The sequence below is a fragment of the Carex rostrata genome, chromosome 8 (genome assembly GCF_964058835.1).
Source record: "Carex rostrata chromosome 8, lpCarRost1.2, whole genome shotgun sequence".
Classification (NCBI taxonomy): Eukaryota; Viridiplantae; Streptophyta; class Magnoliopsida; order Poales; family Cyperaceae; genus Carex; species Carex rostrata.
This window is the reverse complement of record NC_135925.1, coordinates 12,706,176-12,723,962: the sequence shown is the minus strand read 5'-3', so window position 1 is coordinate 12,723,962 and position 17,787 is coordinate 12,706,176. Positions and strand designations below refer to the sequence as shown.

The following is a 17,787-nucleotide window of genomic DNA, read 5'->3' as shown; positions in this document are numbered from 1 at the left end:
AAAAATAATAATAAGGTAATGGTCCATTCATGGCCCGGTTTAAAATGCCATATACCATGTTTGAAATTTTAAGGTTTAACGAAATATTCCAAGTAGTTCGGAACAAAGTAAGATATGATCCATTTGTAGTTCAGGTTGGGCTTGGGTTTTATGGGCCTATTTGACAATAGGGGCCTATATGTGAACTTTGACAATTAAATTCTGGCTTTTTAAATTTTGGTCACTACTCTGTTTTTCTGTGAGTTAATTTTGTATTTCATATAAATAGTGGAACAGAGGAATTTATCATTTTTAAGAGATAAACTTTGCACATTTTTTAATATTCTTCTGCTCTTCTACTCTTCCATCATCAACTAAACACGTAAAGAACAACTTGGCATCCGTCTTTTTAATATTCTTCTGCTCTTCTGCTCTTCTACTCTTCCATCATCAACTAAATACGTAAAGAACAACTTGGCATCCGTCTTTTTAATATTCTTCTGCTCTTCTACTCTTTCATCATCAACTAAATATGTAAAGAACAACTTGGCATCCGTCTTTTTAATATTCATCTGCTCTTCTACTCTTCCATCATCAACTAAACACGTAAGAACAACTTGGCATCCGTCTGAATTTGAAAATCAATTAAAATTTAACTTAGATATTTTCTATTCAAACTTCAAATTTGAATATTTAAAACATTGTTCAATAAACTTCAAATTTGCTCCCTTTTTTTCATTTCTCTCTTTCCAATATAATTAGTTCGATATTGTTTTTCCATTCATCAAATTTGGAAACCTGGGGCTGGGTGTAAATTTCCGGATTAAACCCTCGAAAACCATCATTTTGTTAATAACAGTGAGCTAAATCTTTTGAACTGTTAATTTGTTAATTAAGCAATTTTTTTTGTTCATTGTATGCTTCTCCATTGGTTGAGATACAAATAATACATTGTTTCGATATATAGAGTAAATCTGTGTCTGGGTTTGAAGGAAGTTTACACGAATAAATGTTTATTAATTGGCCTTAATCTGGCATGTGTATGTGTTAAATAGATGGCTTTTATAGGAACATCATTGTTGTCAATATCAGATATACTAATTTGTATGCTAATATGATATATTGCTTTGATACACAGTGACAAATGAATTATTCGGATTCGGTTTGGCGAGGTCAAAAATTCGTGATTCGGGAATAATTTGAAAATGATTTAGAATTATTCGGACTAAAGATCTCAGTCCTACAAGAAAGCAAAAAACAAAAAAATTCAGGGAAAATTTTCAAAAAAATTAGTAAAATTCGGGAAAATTCGTAAAATTCGCTAATTATTCTGATTTAATTCGATCAGAGTTTGGTCAACCGAATAATTTGGCATTTAGTTTGACATCACCAAAAAAACAAATTATTCGGATTTAATTCGTGACTATGAATTTGGTATAGTTATAAGTCAAAATATTGTTCATCATTATAAGTGCTAATCTTTTGACATCAATATACTAATTGTTTATCCGAAATGTTACGTTCATTGTTACAGAGACGCACTTTATGTTAAAACCTAGTAAAATATTATGGAGAGAGTGATATAGTTATAATGAGTGAAATAATACTGGGCCTGTCTGAATAATACTGGGCCGAATTAAATGAGTTCACAAATTTTGGATCTTTTGTGGGAAATAAATCTGCTGTTATTCCAATAACAATGACATGAGATTTATTTCCTCTTTCGTGAAGACAGGAAAAAAGCTGAGTATAAATCCTAAACCCTAAACCCATACATAGCGGTGTCTTTTTTGGGTCCATAATTCTCATCCGTCCGATTCCAGATCATCTGAAGTAACTCAAATTTTGAGTTTAAATCTGACCGTCCAATAAGAATCCAGCCAATCCGACTATAAGTGGAATATTCGTGCTTATGCAAATCGGACGGTCCTTATAAAAGAATTGTAATCCGCAATCCACGAATGAAGTTGGGGAGTTATCTTAGTCGTTGATTTGAGTAGATATTTTGTTCCCCTTGCCCCGAGACATTGATCCTGCACGAAACTTGACCTAGCCGCTCGGAGAATGCATCCTTACGATTCGAGATACCCGATCCAAGTTCTTACAGGGAGAGGCGGAGGTAAGAGATGAATCTCCTCCCTTCCGATCCCGATCTAAATCTGTATTTCAATTTTTGCTAAATTTTTTGAGATCATATGGCTATACAAAAAATCTCCGTCTTCTAGCGAATTATAACACAAGCAGTCGTACAAATTTGGGCTTCTTGTGGAAGCTGGGAATAAAGAGTTGAATTTTTTCTGTATAGATAATATCTAAAATCCAACTTCAGGATTATTTTGTTTGCCTGCTCTTTTTGTTTCCCTTTTCTGTGAGACTTTGCTATTGATCCGAAAATGTCAGGTGAGCATGTAGCCAGTGAAGCTCTAGCGGGGTAAGCTTCTGTGTTTTCTACATTTGTTCGCTTGCGCTTACTCAGAGCTTAAAATCTTCAGACTATTCTCTATATTTTCTGAAATTTAATGGATTGTCTAGGAAAGATGCTCCCAGGCTATTAGCCTTGTTGAAAGAGATGAAGGATGGATTGGATGTTGTCAAGAGTAAGGTTGAGGCACTTACAGTTAAGGTAAAGTTCCTAGTTTCTCATAGTATCTTTTTGAGCATTCAGGTGACTGTATTGGGGATAGGTGTTGCATCTGTAGCTGTTGTCTTGTCTAAAACAATTTTTTAGCAGTTTGTTTAGGTTCAATAACAGCTGCAGTTGTATTTCAAAATTTTTTATCATCAAATATCTTTCTTTGAACCAGCAGGCAAATATAGAGAACGCCACTATTAAACACTTGATCCTAAGAACCGAAAAAGCTGAGCAAGTGTAACAATGAATACAATTTTGAATTTTCAAGCTATATATATTTTTTTTAATCAGGTGAAGCAGGACAAGCTTCTAACATCTGAAGGCATAAGCTATCTTGAAGCAAAGCACCTTTTGCTCCTGGATTACTGTCAATCCATCGTTTATTACTTGCTAAGGAAGGCTAAGGGTTTATCCATTGAGGGTCATCCAGTTGTCAGAAACCTTGTAGAAATCAGATTATTCTTAGAAAAGGTTTGATTTTTGATCTATCTTTTTTGCACTTGTCACATTACACCCATGTGATTGAAATGCGATTCCATTGGTACCCATATTCATTTCTTATCCCAATTTAAAATTGAATTTCATTCTTGTCAGATCCGTCCAATAGATAAGAAGCTGGAGTACCAAATTCAAAAGCTTACAAATGCTGCTGAAGGTGGGCCTGCACCTGAAAAAATTGTGGCCAGCAATAAGGAGCTGGGCAAGTCACAGAAAGAGGAAGACCCATTGAAGTTTCGGCCAAATCCTGAAATGCTTGTTTCAAAAACAGCACCTGAGGTAGTCATTTCTTACATTTTCTTTCTCTTTCTAGGTTGTTACATTTTATGATTGTTATCATCATCGTCATCAGTTGTTGTTTTGTTATTGATTCTTCTTTGAGATTTCTGTATTGAATGTATTACTCTAGTGGGCATTACAGAAAAGTACTTCACAATATCTGGTTTGATCAGCATGCTATCGGAAATTAAGTTGGGAAAATTTATTTTATTCATGTGTACTAGGTTCCAAAAGCTGAAGTTACACTTAAAAAGTGTACCCTGTAAAACATCAAAAGACTAATTGCCAAAAGTCAGAATTTCACTGTTTAAGCTAAAGTTATTGTAAAGATACCTGCCTTTTCCTTGTGATTTCTGGGTTCTTGTATCAGATATTTTTGTCTTGTCAGATAAGTGCTATTTGCCATGCTATATCAAGAAAAGACATAACAACCGAGTCAATTCCTTAATTTTTTGATTGATCGGAGTATGTTCTACTATATTGCAAATAACTTTTTTTTAAGTGAACTTGTGACATGTTTTAATAAGATATTATTTTGCAATGTAGGAGGGTGGTGGTGTATACAGGCCACCCAAATTTGCACCTACAGTTATGGATGATGATAAGATATCAAAGAAAGAGAAGCAAGCTTTGAGGAGAGACAAAGCAATGGTTCGACAAGCTAAACAAAGTAGCTTTGTTAATGAACTTATGGCCAACTTTGAAGATAGACCTGAAGAGGTTTGTTCTTTATTACTATTCTATATGCTGTTCTAATCCCTTTTCCCAAGTTTTTTCTTTTCCCCTGTGATATCTCTTTCCTATTGGTTAATTTTATTCACTTCATATTAAGTTATCAATTTGGCTTTGGGACTGAATTTAGAATTGAGATTTACCAACTTTGCAATTGGGAAAAAAGCTAGATGAAGCATGGTCTATCTAAAAATGTACCTGAATATGGTGCAAGATAACAATTGACTAATCCATATGATAGGCATTTTATTAGGGGTTTGTATTATTTTCTTCCATTGCTCTATGTTAGGTGTAAAATTAAGTAATTATTTCTGCAAGCAACAGTGTGCCTACCATGGATTAACATACAAGCTGGTATATATTTAGTACACAAGTCTTATTACAAGCTTACAGCCAAAAGAGAAAAGAACCAACAAAAAAGTCGAGGCTCTTGAAACTGAGTTGTGATTGTAAGTCGTACAGCTTCAAACTCTGGTTTGCTACTCATGGACCAGAACCTGAGATTGCACTAGTGGCCTACAACCTTTTTTCACCTTTTGAATTAAAAAGATTCAATTAAAACAAACAAATAAGATCATATTGAAGCATAGTTTCTCCTATCACTGAACCCTGAGTGGATTCTTAAATGAAATGAATGTGGCAAATCCTTTTCAGGTTTTTATTACATGATTAAACTGTAATGTAGGTGAGAGAAACAGTTGGTGCAGAAAGCATAGAGCTAACCCGATACCTTGCAAAGAGAGAAGCAAAGGAGAGGCAAGAAGAAGAACTGTTTACACGTGCTCCTGTTACCAGGCGTGAAAAGAAGCTTGAGAAGCACATGACAAAGTCTAGGAACGGGTATGAATCTTCTTGTGATATTTTAAAGTATAGGAAGTTTTTTTTTTTTAAAAAAAAACAAATTCAAACTGTATATTACATTCTTTGGTAGTGATAACCACATTTTTTGCGTTATTTAAACTTCCAATACTCATTGTGTATTTGCAAATTATTGCCAAGTGCCCAAACTAATATATAAGTTCACATATGGGTAGTTTTCTCTAATCTTTCCAGATGAGTCACCGAACTGCAAATTATACTCATTGTGTATTTGCAAATTATTGCCAAGTGCCCAAACTAATATATAAATTCACATATGGGTAGTTTTCTCTAATCTTTCCAGATGAGTCACTGAACTGCTTCGTATGTTCAAATGAAATTGAATGCCGAACACACTTCACTCTTGTTTTAATTTACCCAGCTCTTGTACCTTTTTTGGATGGAGGAGGGTAGTGGGAAAGGATGGAAAATGAGAGAAAGAGTCGAAGAGAACTTCATAAACTTATCTTGTTTGGTTGGATATTTAATGGGAGGTTAAGGTTTATGGATGTCCAAAGCTTATATTTTGTTACTTTGTAACAGAAGGAAACTAGACCTACCAGAAAGGAGAATGGAAATTATGAACCTCCCTTTGTATTCATTCCATTACCTGTTCTCTCTAGTTTTAGTTCCCCTTCATCTCATGCTAACCAGATACCATTTTAGGGGAAGAAAATCTTATTGGGGTGGGGGTATAATTGTCAAAATAACAGCAATTGTCTTGTCCATGCATGAACCTAAACCTAATGGAAAGGCGAAATTAAGTATCTCAAGTAAAAATGGGTGTTTGTTGCAAATATGTCAAATATCAGGGTGTCATTTGCAAATTAATATTGAAAAGCACATTGTAATATCTGCTAGTTATAGGGTTAAAGTGAATAATTGGTCACCAAGACCTTCGTATGACAAGACGATTAGAGGTTAGATTAAAACTTCTACTTGTTTTTGAACAGATTGCTTGGGTTGACAGATGGCTTCTTTGATGATGTTAAAATGTTACCTCTAGAAGAGAGAGAAACCGATGGCCCTATAGAACACAGTACACCAAAGAGAGGAGGAAAGAGAAATAAAAAGAGGAAGGTGTGTACTAGTAATGTTATTGTTTTTGTTTATTTTTTAACATCAGTAACACTGGTTATATATGTGTTGTTTTTCTATCACCACTTATTGTTCAAGGTAAGATTTGTTCATATGCTAATTCCTAGACAAGTAGTTTTGTTTTATTTTCTCAAATGATTTATCCAGCTAATTGTTTCTCTTTTTCCAGGCACAGTTTTGAGGGCTTGCAATCTGACATGATAATGTGTTTTGGTAAAATACCTTTTTGTGTAATCAGTGTGCTGTTGTTTATTTTTAGATAAAAAAAGATGTCATGCTAGCAGTTAGCTGTTAAATGATATTGGTGGGATCTGTGGAAAATTTTAGGGAGGTTACAGTTTTATCTTTTATAAGGTGTATGCGGCTGCAAATTTGAATCAGACTTCATGTTATGATATATTAATCGCTCAATCCTGTTTATGACTACTTGTCCAAGTGTTTTGTGTCACTTCGCCTATATAGTTAATAGTGCCTAATACTGATTTTTAAATAGGCTATTGTGGCTATTTATTGAAATGAATAATTTTTTAATTCTAATCTCTTGAATATTTATTTTCTTTTTGCAGGATTAATGCCTAGTTTTATGTAGGCACTTCTGCCAGACAAATTTATGCATTTATGTTGCACTATTTATTCAAGGATTCGGTTTAAGCTTGTGGTTTTTAGATGTCTATCTTTTGTAGTGCCTTGTACATGTGAAAGTAAGTCATGTAGTTTGTTTACTGGATGTTTTCAGTATGTTTAAAACAATAGAATGTTTTACTGCCGCTTTCTTTTCACCGGATAGAAAACCTGAACTGGTTTACAACATACTAAATACATTTTGAAAAATGTGACAAAAACTTGGTTCCATTCAAAGGACTTATTCAACCCAGTTCGGGCCTAATTCTGACTCTAAGTCGTTAATTTTGAAAATTCAACACGATTTGAAGTTGGACCAACCTATGTAAAGAAGATCGGATGTCCAGAAAGTTCAAAAAAAAAAAAATTTAGGGTAAAGTGGCAACTTGCCATCTTACATTTTGCCATCTTACATTTTGATTGATAAGAAAGTTAATTACACATTTTGATTGATAAGAAAGTTAATTACAGGTGCTCAAATGAGTGTAGTTTTAAAGGTAATATACACAATAATTACACACCCCTAATAATAGTTTGGTATCTAATTTTACTTAATAAAGTTTGGAGCGCTTCTCTCAAGTGTCTCGTCCACTGTTGTATGATTATCACATAGATGCATGCTACAGAGCATGGTATTGACAGGCTCCGAATGAAACGTTAAATGGAATTGTGTTAGTGTTATAAATATTATCATTCAGTGTTAAGTTCTAAAGTATAAGATATTTATCTTTCCTACATAAGAAATGTATATGTGTGAGTGTTGTCTAACGCTTTCCGTAAAAGATAGCTATAACGGTGGCATTTCGGTATACATTACTTATGCGGAGGAAGAGATGTTCATCAAAAGTACTATTGTCCCTCGTATTACTATACGAGTAATAGTATCACTGGGCCCCTTGATAGAATAAGATTATCTGCATGCGGTATGATTACAAGAGTAATTATATTTGATAATCTGCTCAAGATCAAGAATATATTAAGTTTGCAAGGATGACACATACCTACATTGAAACTGATCTGATGACTATGAGACAAAAGAATTAACACTAATAAATTGTTTATTGGATCGTGATATTGTACAGTACAAGATAATATGTGTAATTAGATGGTCATAATGCATTCTGCCAGGTCTCTTATGATTTGTAGAAGTTAAAACAGTTTTAATTCTATTTACCAACATAACACAGATCCTATCGGGTCACACCGTATAGGATGTAATCAGAGAATCTTATCGTTAATTATAAATTGATTATAATTAATAATAAGAAGTTTATAATTAATTATACATGATATAATTAAATATAGATAAATTTAGATATATACCCATCATAACTTCTTCAATTAGATATTTCCCCATCAAAACTTCCCAATTAGTTATTTCCCCATCTAAATATAACTATATTATAAATATACCCATTACTCAATTAAATCAATTAAAAATAATGATTAACAATCATACAAAAATTAAAGGACAGTTATGCCCTTACATTTAAAAAAATAATAAAGACGGCTTCCCCTCCGCCCTTTCAAAATCAATTTTTTTAACAGTTTAGCAATCTACAGCACTAATCAGCAGCAAAATATACATTCTTCTAAGTTCTAATAGATGCTAATCTAGAGATCGATGGTAATAAGAAAAAATTTAACCGTACAATCAAGTTATGTATTCATGCTTGTGAATTTGGAAGAATATGTTGATTGTCCAAAAAACTCGGTCATTATAAATATTCCATTTTATTTCAAATAAGACCAAACTTCATATGAACTCATATTGACATGATTTTGCACCTTAGTGGCTCAAATTTTCATGCACTTCACTTGTTTGTAGAAATGCCTAGCTGAAGAAATTAGTCAATTTCTATGAGGTGAAACCCGTATGTTTAAATTGATGAAATTAAAATCAGTACACCTAAATAAAATCCATCCTATGTTACTCTAGCTTGCACAAATCTTAATGCTATATTTTTTAGTGTCAGAGGGCACCTTCTAACAAATTTTATATTAAGAAAAAAGTTTATGTACAGTGATACGGGCTATGTTGGGTAGCAGGCCGTATGCTCTTGCTGGGCTGAATTGGGCTCGTCCTGCTAGAGGTCGCAGGCCGAGAGGTGGTTGACTTAAGGAAGTCGGGTAATGATCTCGGGGATCGAATCCCGGAAGTAGGTAGGCTACTTCGGGGATAAAGAGGAGAATCTCGGAGATATCGTACTCTTACCTATCTGATATCTCGGAGATTATGTGGGGGCGTATGAATGTGAGAGTGTAAGAATATCAAAGTGTCTTGCTCTAATTCTCTGCCCTTCTCTTACGAAAGGAAGGGCTTTATATAGTAGATCCATGTACCGCCTTTCCCCTGCCAAGGAAAGGCAGAACGTGGGTTGGTTACAAAGGTATGTGATCGTGACCACGTTTAATCGTGTGAACGAAGTCGGTAACCAACATGATGATCGGTTATAAACGGTTAATATCTCGGAACCGACTTTGGGCCGTATAACCCCCTGCAAATGTTGTTTCATCACAATTGGGCCGACATATCATGGGCTTCAATCATGGACCCCCGCATTGTTTCCCGGGTTGGCTTCACCAAACGAGGTCCTAATCCCGACTTTGTTTGTGGTCCAGATTGAAGCTATATGGGCCGTACAACATGGCCCTATCATATAGTGTCTTACTGCTAGGTCATTACCTAGCTTGAATAGAAATTTTTACAATAATAATATCTATTAAATAACACAAAATGAAAACAAAGAAATAAAGCATTGTTTCTAGACCATACTTCATTGCTTGCCCCTGTAATTTTCATTTGCCCAGGTGTACTAGTTCACTTTGCTCTCAATCCTCCTGCAAGTTTGAAGACTGCCTGGTCAATTACTGGTAACACAGCTGCTCCATGAAATTCTTGCTCGGTAGCCCTCTTAAATACACCGCGTTTTTGTCGCCTAGTTTGTTAGCTGATGAGGTTGTACTAGTGCTTTCTTTGTAATGGTTTGAGGCGAAGCATTCTCTATTCTTTTTTAAATATAAGGGTATAACTGTCTTTTTATTTTTATTTATTATTAATCAATATTTTTAATTGATTTAATTGATCATGGGTATTAACCCATCGGGGGCACCCACCAACGTAGCCCAACTGATAAATTTCAAAGTAATCATTCCCCAAAATATTGTTGTTCTTCCGAACCCGACAAACTCTTAGAAGCTCTTCGTTCGACATGACCAAATATTCGTAGCCCAATAGCTCCATCTAGGAACCTTTCAGATTGACAAATTGGCGATCCGGGGTTAGAACAGAAAATAGAAATCCACCTGTCTTAGCATCAATTGCTGTTGTTCTGCCCATCTCGGGCTCATTGACGAAATACATGCCTTTGTAGTATTATCCCTGCAATCTTAGTATGAACTTGGATTCCACTGTCATCCATTTGTTGTCTCATGATCGACAAGATGCTAGTAGAAGGATCCCCTGTGATGTGAACCATGAGATTGCCACAACCTCGCCAGCACAGATAAAGTATGTATAAAGAGGGCTCCATTCAAGTTCTAGAGGTGGTAGAGGGAATTCCTTGTATGTGAACGGGTTAAGGAGTGATGGCGTGAAGTGCCTGGTGTCAAAGGCCAGGAAATAGCCATACGAAGGCCCTATATGAAACTTTCCGGTGGCAAGCGAGTAGAATTCGAGATATGCACCCAAAGTAATAACACGGTGATTGAACATCCATGGCACGCGAGGAAAATCAGAGAGGGAAATCAAGGAACACCACCGCTTGCATGTGGCTCGTATACAAATGAAATCAGAGATGTCTACGAGCTTCCCTATTATGAGAAGGAATAGATCATGAGGAAGATCGATCAAATTGGTTTTCACCATGGTGATGGTGCGATCAGAGTCGAGCTCATGCATAGATTTCTCCATTAATTGTTTAATTGGGAAGAGACTGAATTAAGGAAATGATGGAAGATTATTATGAAACACTAAAAATATGCAGGTCTTGCATTATTTAGACCTATTTTTTATCATTGTAATCTATTTTAAATTATTCTAATAATGTAAATTTATTTTGACAAACATATTATTTTGAGACATTTTAATTACAAGTAAAAAAATAATATTCCTCAAATAACAAATGTATAAGGAAAGAGAATACCTGGCATTGAGATTTTCTTAAATATAAGAAAACAATACAGAGTGTGCATATATATTTCATATCGGATTGTATCTTTGTGTTCATTCAACAAAACATAATCGAGGACTAATTAAATTTTTGAAAGTTGAAAGTGATTTCCGTATGAGAAGAGTGCAAATGCTATTATTTTTTTGTGGTTTCATTCTACCTTTATTTGTAGAACTACAATAATTTAAAATTTAAAATTTAAATGTTAAAATAAACCATTAAATATGATCAATATCATTTTCTCTTTCTGCCTGCAACAGATCATAAGTTAGATTTTGTTTTGAATAGTATAAGACTTGCGAAAATACGCCAATGTGAATTTATTTTGGACGTTGAATTTTTGACTTACTAATTTATATAGATTAAATTGAAAGGTGATACATTTTCTTTGAGTGTACGGAAAATAATATCAATCACATCGAAATATTTTATTTTATTTTTTGTTATTAGAATATTAAAAATGTAGCATGATGAAAGCAAAAAAAGTATAATGCACTTAATGTTCTAGTAGAAAATAATAAAATCCAATTTGTTTTCCTTATTTATTAAAATAAAAATAACAATAGATTTTGCATATTAGAAAAGTAAAAAAAAAATAATATATTGATCAAATCATTTCTTTTACCCAGTCAATTGCCAAGAGCAAAATAATAGTTTCAATATACTTTTTTTTTTCTAGTGACAAATACATTGTTTTCTATGTAGAAAGTAAAATACTTAAAATTTAGATAGAAAAATCAATCTCTTATGAATATTAAATAGTTTGGTAACTTGACTTCTAACTTTTACTCAAAAAATAAAAAATACTTTTAAATTTGACAATTCAAGTATTAAGCAATATAGTCAGCTGGAAGGAAATAGTGTACTTTCAGGCACGCACAAAATATTAAATGGTAGCGGTATATAATAAAAGGCACATCAAAGTTATTTTTACCCATTTCTACCATGCATTTCACTCATTAAATGTTTGGTTCTATAATACTGGTTGTACAAATTCGACAAGTATAAAATTCGCATAAAATTAGAGAAATTTGGAAAGATAAAATTAGAGAAATTTAGCACTCTCCAAAGCTAACGAACTTTTCAGATATGATAGAATCGTGGAAGAGCAGATAAATTATAGCATAATACGAACTTCTGAAAACACTTTTGATAATTGTCTTTCATGCTTTTCTTCTTTTTTCTTCGGATTGTCTTTCATCTTCTTTTCGTTGCCTTTCATATTTGACTGGTTGACTTGCATCTTCTTCAACTTGTACATATTATGTGTCATGTTCTAATAATTATCTTTCTTCTACTCTTGCTTATATTTGATCATGTACTACTAGTTGTCTTTTATTTTCTACTGTTTGTCTTTCATATTTTATTGGTTGCATGTCTTTGATGTTTTACTGGTTGTTTTTCATCTTATTTTAGTTGTCTTTGATCATCTACTGATTGTCTTTCATATTCTACTAGTTGTCTTTCATGTTCTACTAGTTGTGTTTCATTTTTTTCTAATTGTTTTTCATGTTCTACCGGTTGTCTTTTGTGTTCTACTGGATGTCTTTCATGTTCAACTGGTTGTCTTTTATACCTCTTCTGGTTGTCTTTCATTTTCTACTGGTTGTCTTTCATTTTCTGCTGGTTGTCTTTCATTTTCTTCTAATTAAATTGTCTTTTATCTTCTTCTAATTATTTTTCATCTTTTACCGGTTGTGTTTTATCTTCTTATACTTGTCTTATGTTATATTGGTTGTCTTTCATGTTTGCCTTTAATTTTCTGCTAGTTGTCTTTTCATCTTGTACTGGTTGTCTTTCATGTTCTACTGGTTGTCTTTCTTCTTCCACTGGTTGTCTTTCATATTCTACTGGTTGTCTTTCATCTTCTTCTAGTTGAGTTTCATCTTTTATTGATTTTCATGTTTTACTGATTGTCTTTTATTTTATTATATTTGTGTTTCATCTTCTATTGATTGTCTTTCATATTTTACTGATTGTATTTAATTTTATTCTATTTGTGTATCATCTTCTACTTGTTATCTTTCATATTCTTCTAGTTGTCTTTCATCTTCTACTAGTATCACCTTAGCAATCCGCAATAAAGATTTGGAGGATTACATCTCCAAGATAGCAAGAGAACTCTCGAGTATCACACGCAGGAAAAACAAATTTCTGGGCCAACTGGAAGAAAATCCAAGAGAGACTTGCAAGTGGATCACACATCACGCTAAGGAGCGGTACAACTTACCAAGGACCTCGAATACCCGGTCTCACTCTCGATAAGATGCATATAGAACCATTGTATTTCGACGAATGATAATACAAACCTGAATACATCGCACCACCAGTCTACAAGCCACCTCTGTCATTCCTTCATAGGCAAGTCAAGCATAAGATGGAGAAACAATTTGTGAGATTATTGGAGACACTCAAGCAGATGCAAAACACCATCCCCTTCACTGAAACAATTGCAAGCATTCCCTCACATGCCAAATTCCTAAAGGAGATCCTTGCAAATCGTAGCAAACTCCAAGAGTGTTCAACAGTTCCCCTCAACATGGAGTGTAGTGTGCTTGTACAAAGAAAATTATCGGCCAAGTTACAAGATCTGAGAAGTTTCTCAATTCCATGCACAATTAGCATGATAAATTGTAAGAAAGCATTGTGTGATTTAGGAACAAGTGTGAGTCTAAGGCGGTATACGACAAACAGGGATGTGGAGAACTCTCACAAACTCGAATCTATTTGCAACTTACTGACCTATCACTCCGATACCCTAAAGAAGTGTTCCTAGATGTCTCGAATCAAAGTTGGAGAACTTTAGATTCTCAGAGATTTTGTTGTGATCGACATGGAGGAGGATGAGCACATTCCTCACCATATGTGGAACCATGATTGATGTCAAGAATGGGAAAATCTCATTAAATGTCGGAAAAGACAAATTGGTCTACGACATGAATAAGGTGTAAGTTTCTATGCATTAACATAGACTAAACATGATCCTTAGAATCTTGAACAACATAATTGTCACAAACATAAAATTACCTGATGCGGAAGATGTAGCCATGCCGCTTCAACTTGATGTATAAATGGTTTCTCTCCCTTGACCCTCTTTCTCTTAATGTTACAAACCTTTGAGATGAAAATATTTGTGTGTAACCTCTAATGGGTAGGGATAAGACCTATTTATACTTGTTTAGCTTTAATCTGGTACGTCCATCAAATACCAAATGGATGGATTAGATTTAGTGTGCTATTAATAGTGGAAAACCAAAAGAATTAAAACTCTCAATATTCATGACACTAAGAGTTACACAATTTATTTGGTGACCTTAAGAGACTAAAAACTCTCAACACATTTACATCCATTATCTAGGCCACTTAATTGGAATTAATCTAACATTCTCCCACTTGGCCTGATAATCGAACAACATAATTTCACTACTTAATAGCACCTTCATAAGCACGCATAAATCAACTAATCCTCATAAGTAATTACCATATTTTAATATTTTACAAAATACGAGTTATGGCGGTCATACACTATTTTAATAAGCATATTTCTTTCCATATACTACAATATCTGCAATCTATCAAAATAGGTCTTTAGATTATATAAATTTCATAATGGTCCACATAATATTCATTTTTCTGTTATAAGAAAACATCACGTGTATACACTATCATAAGTAACAGAAAAATAAGAGTCAAAAACATTTTATTGAGCTCAGAGTGTCAAATACATTCATCTTTACAATAAAGACCCATTCTTTGTACATGTCGCTTGAATGTCTTTGGTTGTAAACCTTTCGTTAAAGGACCTGCTATCATTAAGTCAGTCCTTATGTGCTGAATAGACACTCTTTGTTTTTGAACCTCCTCTTTAACGGCAAAATACTTTAATTCCATATGCTTGGCACCTCTAGAGTATTTGTCGTTTTTTGAGAAGAAAACTGCTGCCGAATTATCACAATAAATTTTCAGCGGCTTGGTAATGGTGTCGACAACCCCAAGTCCTGAAATAAAGTTTCGCAGCCATAATGCTTGAATTGTGGCTTCAAAACATGCCACAAATTCTGCCTCCATTGTGGATGAAGCAATGACAGATTGTTTAGCACTTTTCCACGATATTGCTCCTTCAGATAAAAGGAACAGATATCCAAAAGTAGACTTTCTACTGTCGAGACATCCAGCAAAATCTGAATCTGTATATCCGATCACTTCAAGTTGATTGGATCTCCTATATGTGAGCATGTAATTCTTTGTTCCTTGTAGGTACCTCAACACTTTCTTTGCAGCTTTCCAATGATCAATGCCAGGATTGCTTTGATATCTGCCCAACATTCCAGTAGCAAAACTAATATCTGGCCTTGTACATGTTTGCAGGTACATTAGACTTCCAACAACAGAAGCATATGGAATAGATTCCATCGCGTTACGTTCTACATCATTCTTTGGACATTGCATGAGACTAAATTTATCTCCTTTCTGAATTGGAACAATTCCAGCTGAGCATTTATCCATATGAAATCTCTCTAGAATTTTTTCAATATAAGCTTTCTGAGACAATCCCAACAAACCTTGTGACCTATCACGGAATATTTCAATTCCTATCACATAGGATGCCTCTCCCATATTTTTCATATCAAAATTCTTAGAGAGAAAATCTTTAGTCTCATGTAGTATGCCCAAATCATTAGCAGCAAGTAAGATATCATCAACATATAAGACTAAGATTATAAATTTGCTCCCACTGATCTTTTGATATATACACCTATCAACAGTGTTTTCTTGAAAACCAAAAGATGTTATGGTATCATTGAACTTAATATACCATTGACGGGAAGCTTGTTTAAGTCCATATATTGACTTCTTAAGCTTACACACCATGTGACCTTTTCCTTCAATTGAGAAACCCTCAGGTTGATCCATATAAACTTCCTCCTCAAGATCTCCATTAAGAAATGCCGTTTTCACATCAATTTGGTGTAACTCTAAATCATAATGAGCCACCAAAGCCATAATTATTCTCAATGAGTCTTTCTTTGAGACGGGTGAAAATGTCTCTTTATAATCTATGTCTTCCTTTTGAGTATAACCCTTAGCAACAAGTCTAGCTTTATATCGTTCAATGTTGCCATTTGAGTCATACTTGGTCTTGTAGACCCATTTACAGCCGACTCGTTTATAATTCTTTGGCAACTCAACGAGATCCCAGACTTTATTTTGTTCCATAGATTTTAACTCATCTTTCATGGCATTAATCCATTTATTAGACTCAATACTTTCTATAGCTTGTGAAAACGTAACCGGATCTTTATTGATTCCTAAATCATCTTCTTGTAAATAAATCACATAATCATTCGGAATAGCTGATCTTCTTTCTCTTTGAGACCTTCTTAATGGTATTCCTTGTGATTCATTTACATTAGACAATTGTGAGTTAGTTTCCTCATGGGATGTTTCATTAATCAAATGTTGTTCTATATTGCCAAATTGTTATTCAGCAATTGGAACTACACTTGGAGTGTATGTGGATAAAGGAATACTTACAGGTAAATTAATATCTACCTTTATCTCATTAATATCCACATCTTGTCTTACATCACTCCCACTAACTTCACTATTCTCAATAAATTTTGCATTTCCGGTTTCTACAATTCTCGGACTATGATTAGGACAATAAAATATGTATCCTTTGGATTTCTCTGGGTAACCTATAAAGTAACCACTAATCGTTCGAGAATCCAATTTCTTTTCATGTGGATTATAAATTCGTGCTTCTGCTGGACAACCCCAAACATGAAGGTGTCTTAAACTAGGTTTCCTTTCAGTCCATAACTCAAATGGAGTTTTTGAAACTTACTTACTAGGAACCCTATTTAATAGATAAACAGCAGTTTTTAGTGCATACATCCACATTGATTTAGGTAATGACGAGTTACTCATCATACTCCTAACCATATCCATTAATGTCCGATTACGCCTTTCTGCTACACCATTTTGTTGAGGTGTGCCAGGCATAGTATACTATGCAACTATACCATGTTTCTCGAGGAACTTTGCAAATGGACCAGGACATTGTCCAGTTTCATTATATTTTTCATAGTATTCACCACCTCTATCTGACCTTATGATTTTCACATTTTTCTCTAATTGTCTTTCAACTTCATTGACATATATCTCAAGAATATCAACCGCTTGAGATTTTTCTTTAATTAAATAAATATAACAATAACGTGAATAATCATCGATAAAAGTGATAAAATACTTTTCTCCATTAAAAGATGGAACATCAAAAGGTCCGCATATATCAGTGTGTATAATTTCAAGAAGCTTACTACTTCTTGTGGCTCCTTTCTTGTTATGTTTGGTTTGCTTTCCCTTAATGCAATCCACACATATACCAAGGTCAGTAAAATCCAAATTTGGAAGAATTTCATTCTTTACTAATCTTTCCATCCTTTCTTTGGAAATATGACCCAAACGTTTATGCCACAGAAAAACAGATTTTTCATTTTCTATGCTACGTTTTATTCTAATATTATGATAAACTGTAAGTAAGGATTCAGTAAAAAAATTATCAAGATTCAATTTATATAATCCATCACTAAGAATACCAGAACCAATTAGACAAGTATTCTTAAATAAACTGAAACCTTTATTTCCAAACTTAACAGAAAACCCAGAAACATCAAGTTTTGAGAAAGAAATCAAATTCCTAGAAATTGAAGGTACATAGAGAGTTTGGAACAGGTCTAAGTAATGACCAGTATCCAAAATTAAACGATAAGTTCCTATGCCTTCAATAGGAGCCTTCATACGATTTCCCATCAACAAAAAGCTTTCATTTGGATTTATGGTTTGGATCGAACTGAATCCCTGCAATATATTAGATATATGAGATGTAGCACCAGAATCAAGCCACCAAGTATT

General features: G+C 33.9%; 1 protein-coding gene across 2 annotated transcripts; it reads left to right on the top strand.

The window, feature by feature from the left end:
- Nucleotides 1–2,000: 2,000 nt before the first annotated feature.
- On the top strand, nucleotides 2,001–6,907 carry LOC144558172 (Sas10/Utp3/C1D family). 2 transcript variants are annotated; one of them, XM_078306942.1, is made up of 10 exons: nucleotides 2,001–2,098; nucleotides 2,380–2,410; nucleotides 2,512–2,602; nucleotides 2,903–3,082; nucleotides 3,206–3,391; nucleotides 3,935–4,108; nucleotides 4,806–4,960; nucleotides 5,932–6,058; nucleotides 6,246–6,289; nucleotides 6,643–6,907. In XM_078306942.1, the coding sequence occupies exons 1-9, from the start codon at nucleotides 2,044–2,046 to the stop codon at nucleotides 6,255–6,257; spliced, it is 1,011 nt and encodes a 336-aa protein (XP_078163068.1). In that variant the 5' UTR covers nucleotides 2,001–2,043; the 3' UTR covers nucleotides 6,258–6,289; nucleotides 6,643–6,907. The 2 variants fall into 2 exon arrangements, with proteins under 2 accessions (XP_078163068.1, XP_078163067.1); XM_078306941.1 differs by lacking the exon at nucleotides 6,643–6,907 and having other exon boundaries at nucleotides 6,246–6,504.
- The last annotated feature ends 10,880 nt before the right edge of the window (nucleotides 6,908–17,787 follow it).

Excerpts from the sequence above, each read along its gene's own strand:
- LOC144558172 (XM_078306942.1), top strand. The coding sequence starts at position 2,044 with ATGCATCCTTACGATTCGAGATACCCGATCCAAGTTCTTACAGGGAGA. Across the intron at positions 3,083-3,205 it reads TCAGATTATTCTTAGAAAAG|ATCCGTCCAATAGATAAGAA; the intron begins GTTTGATTTTTG and ends CATTCTTGTCAG. Across the intron at positions 4,109-4,805 it reads TTGAAGATAGACCTGAAGAG|GTGAGAGAAACAGTTGGTGC; the intron begins GTTTGTTCTTTA and ends ACTGTAATGTAG.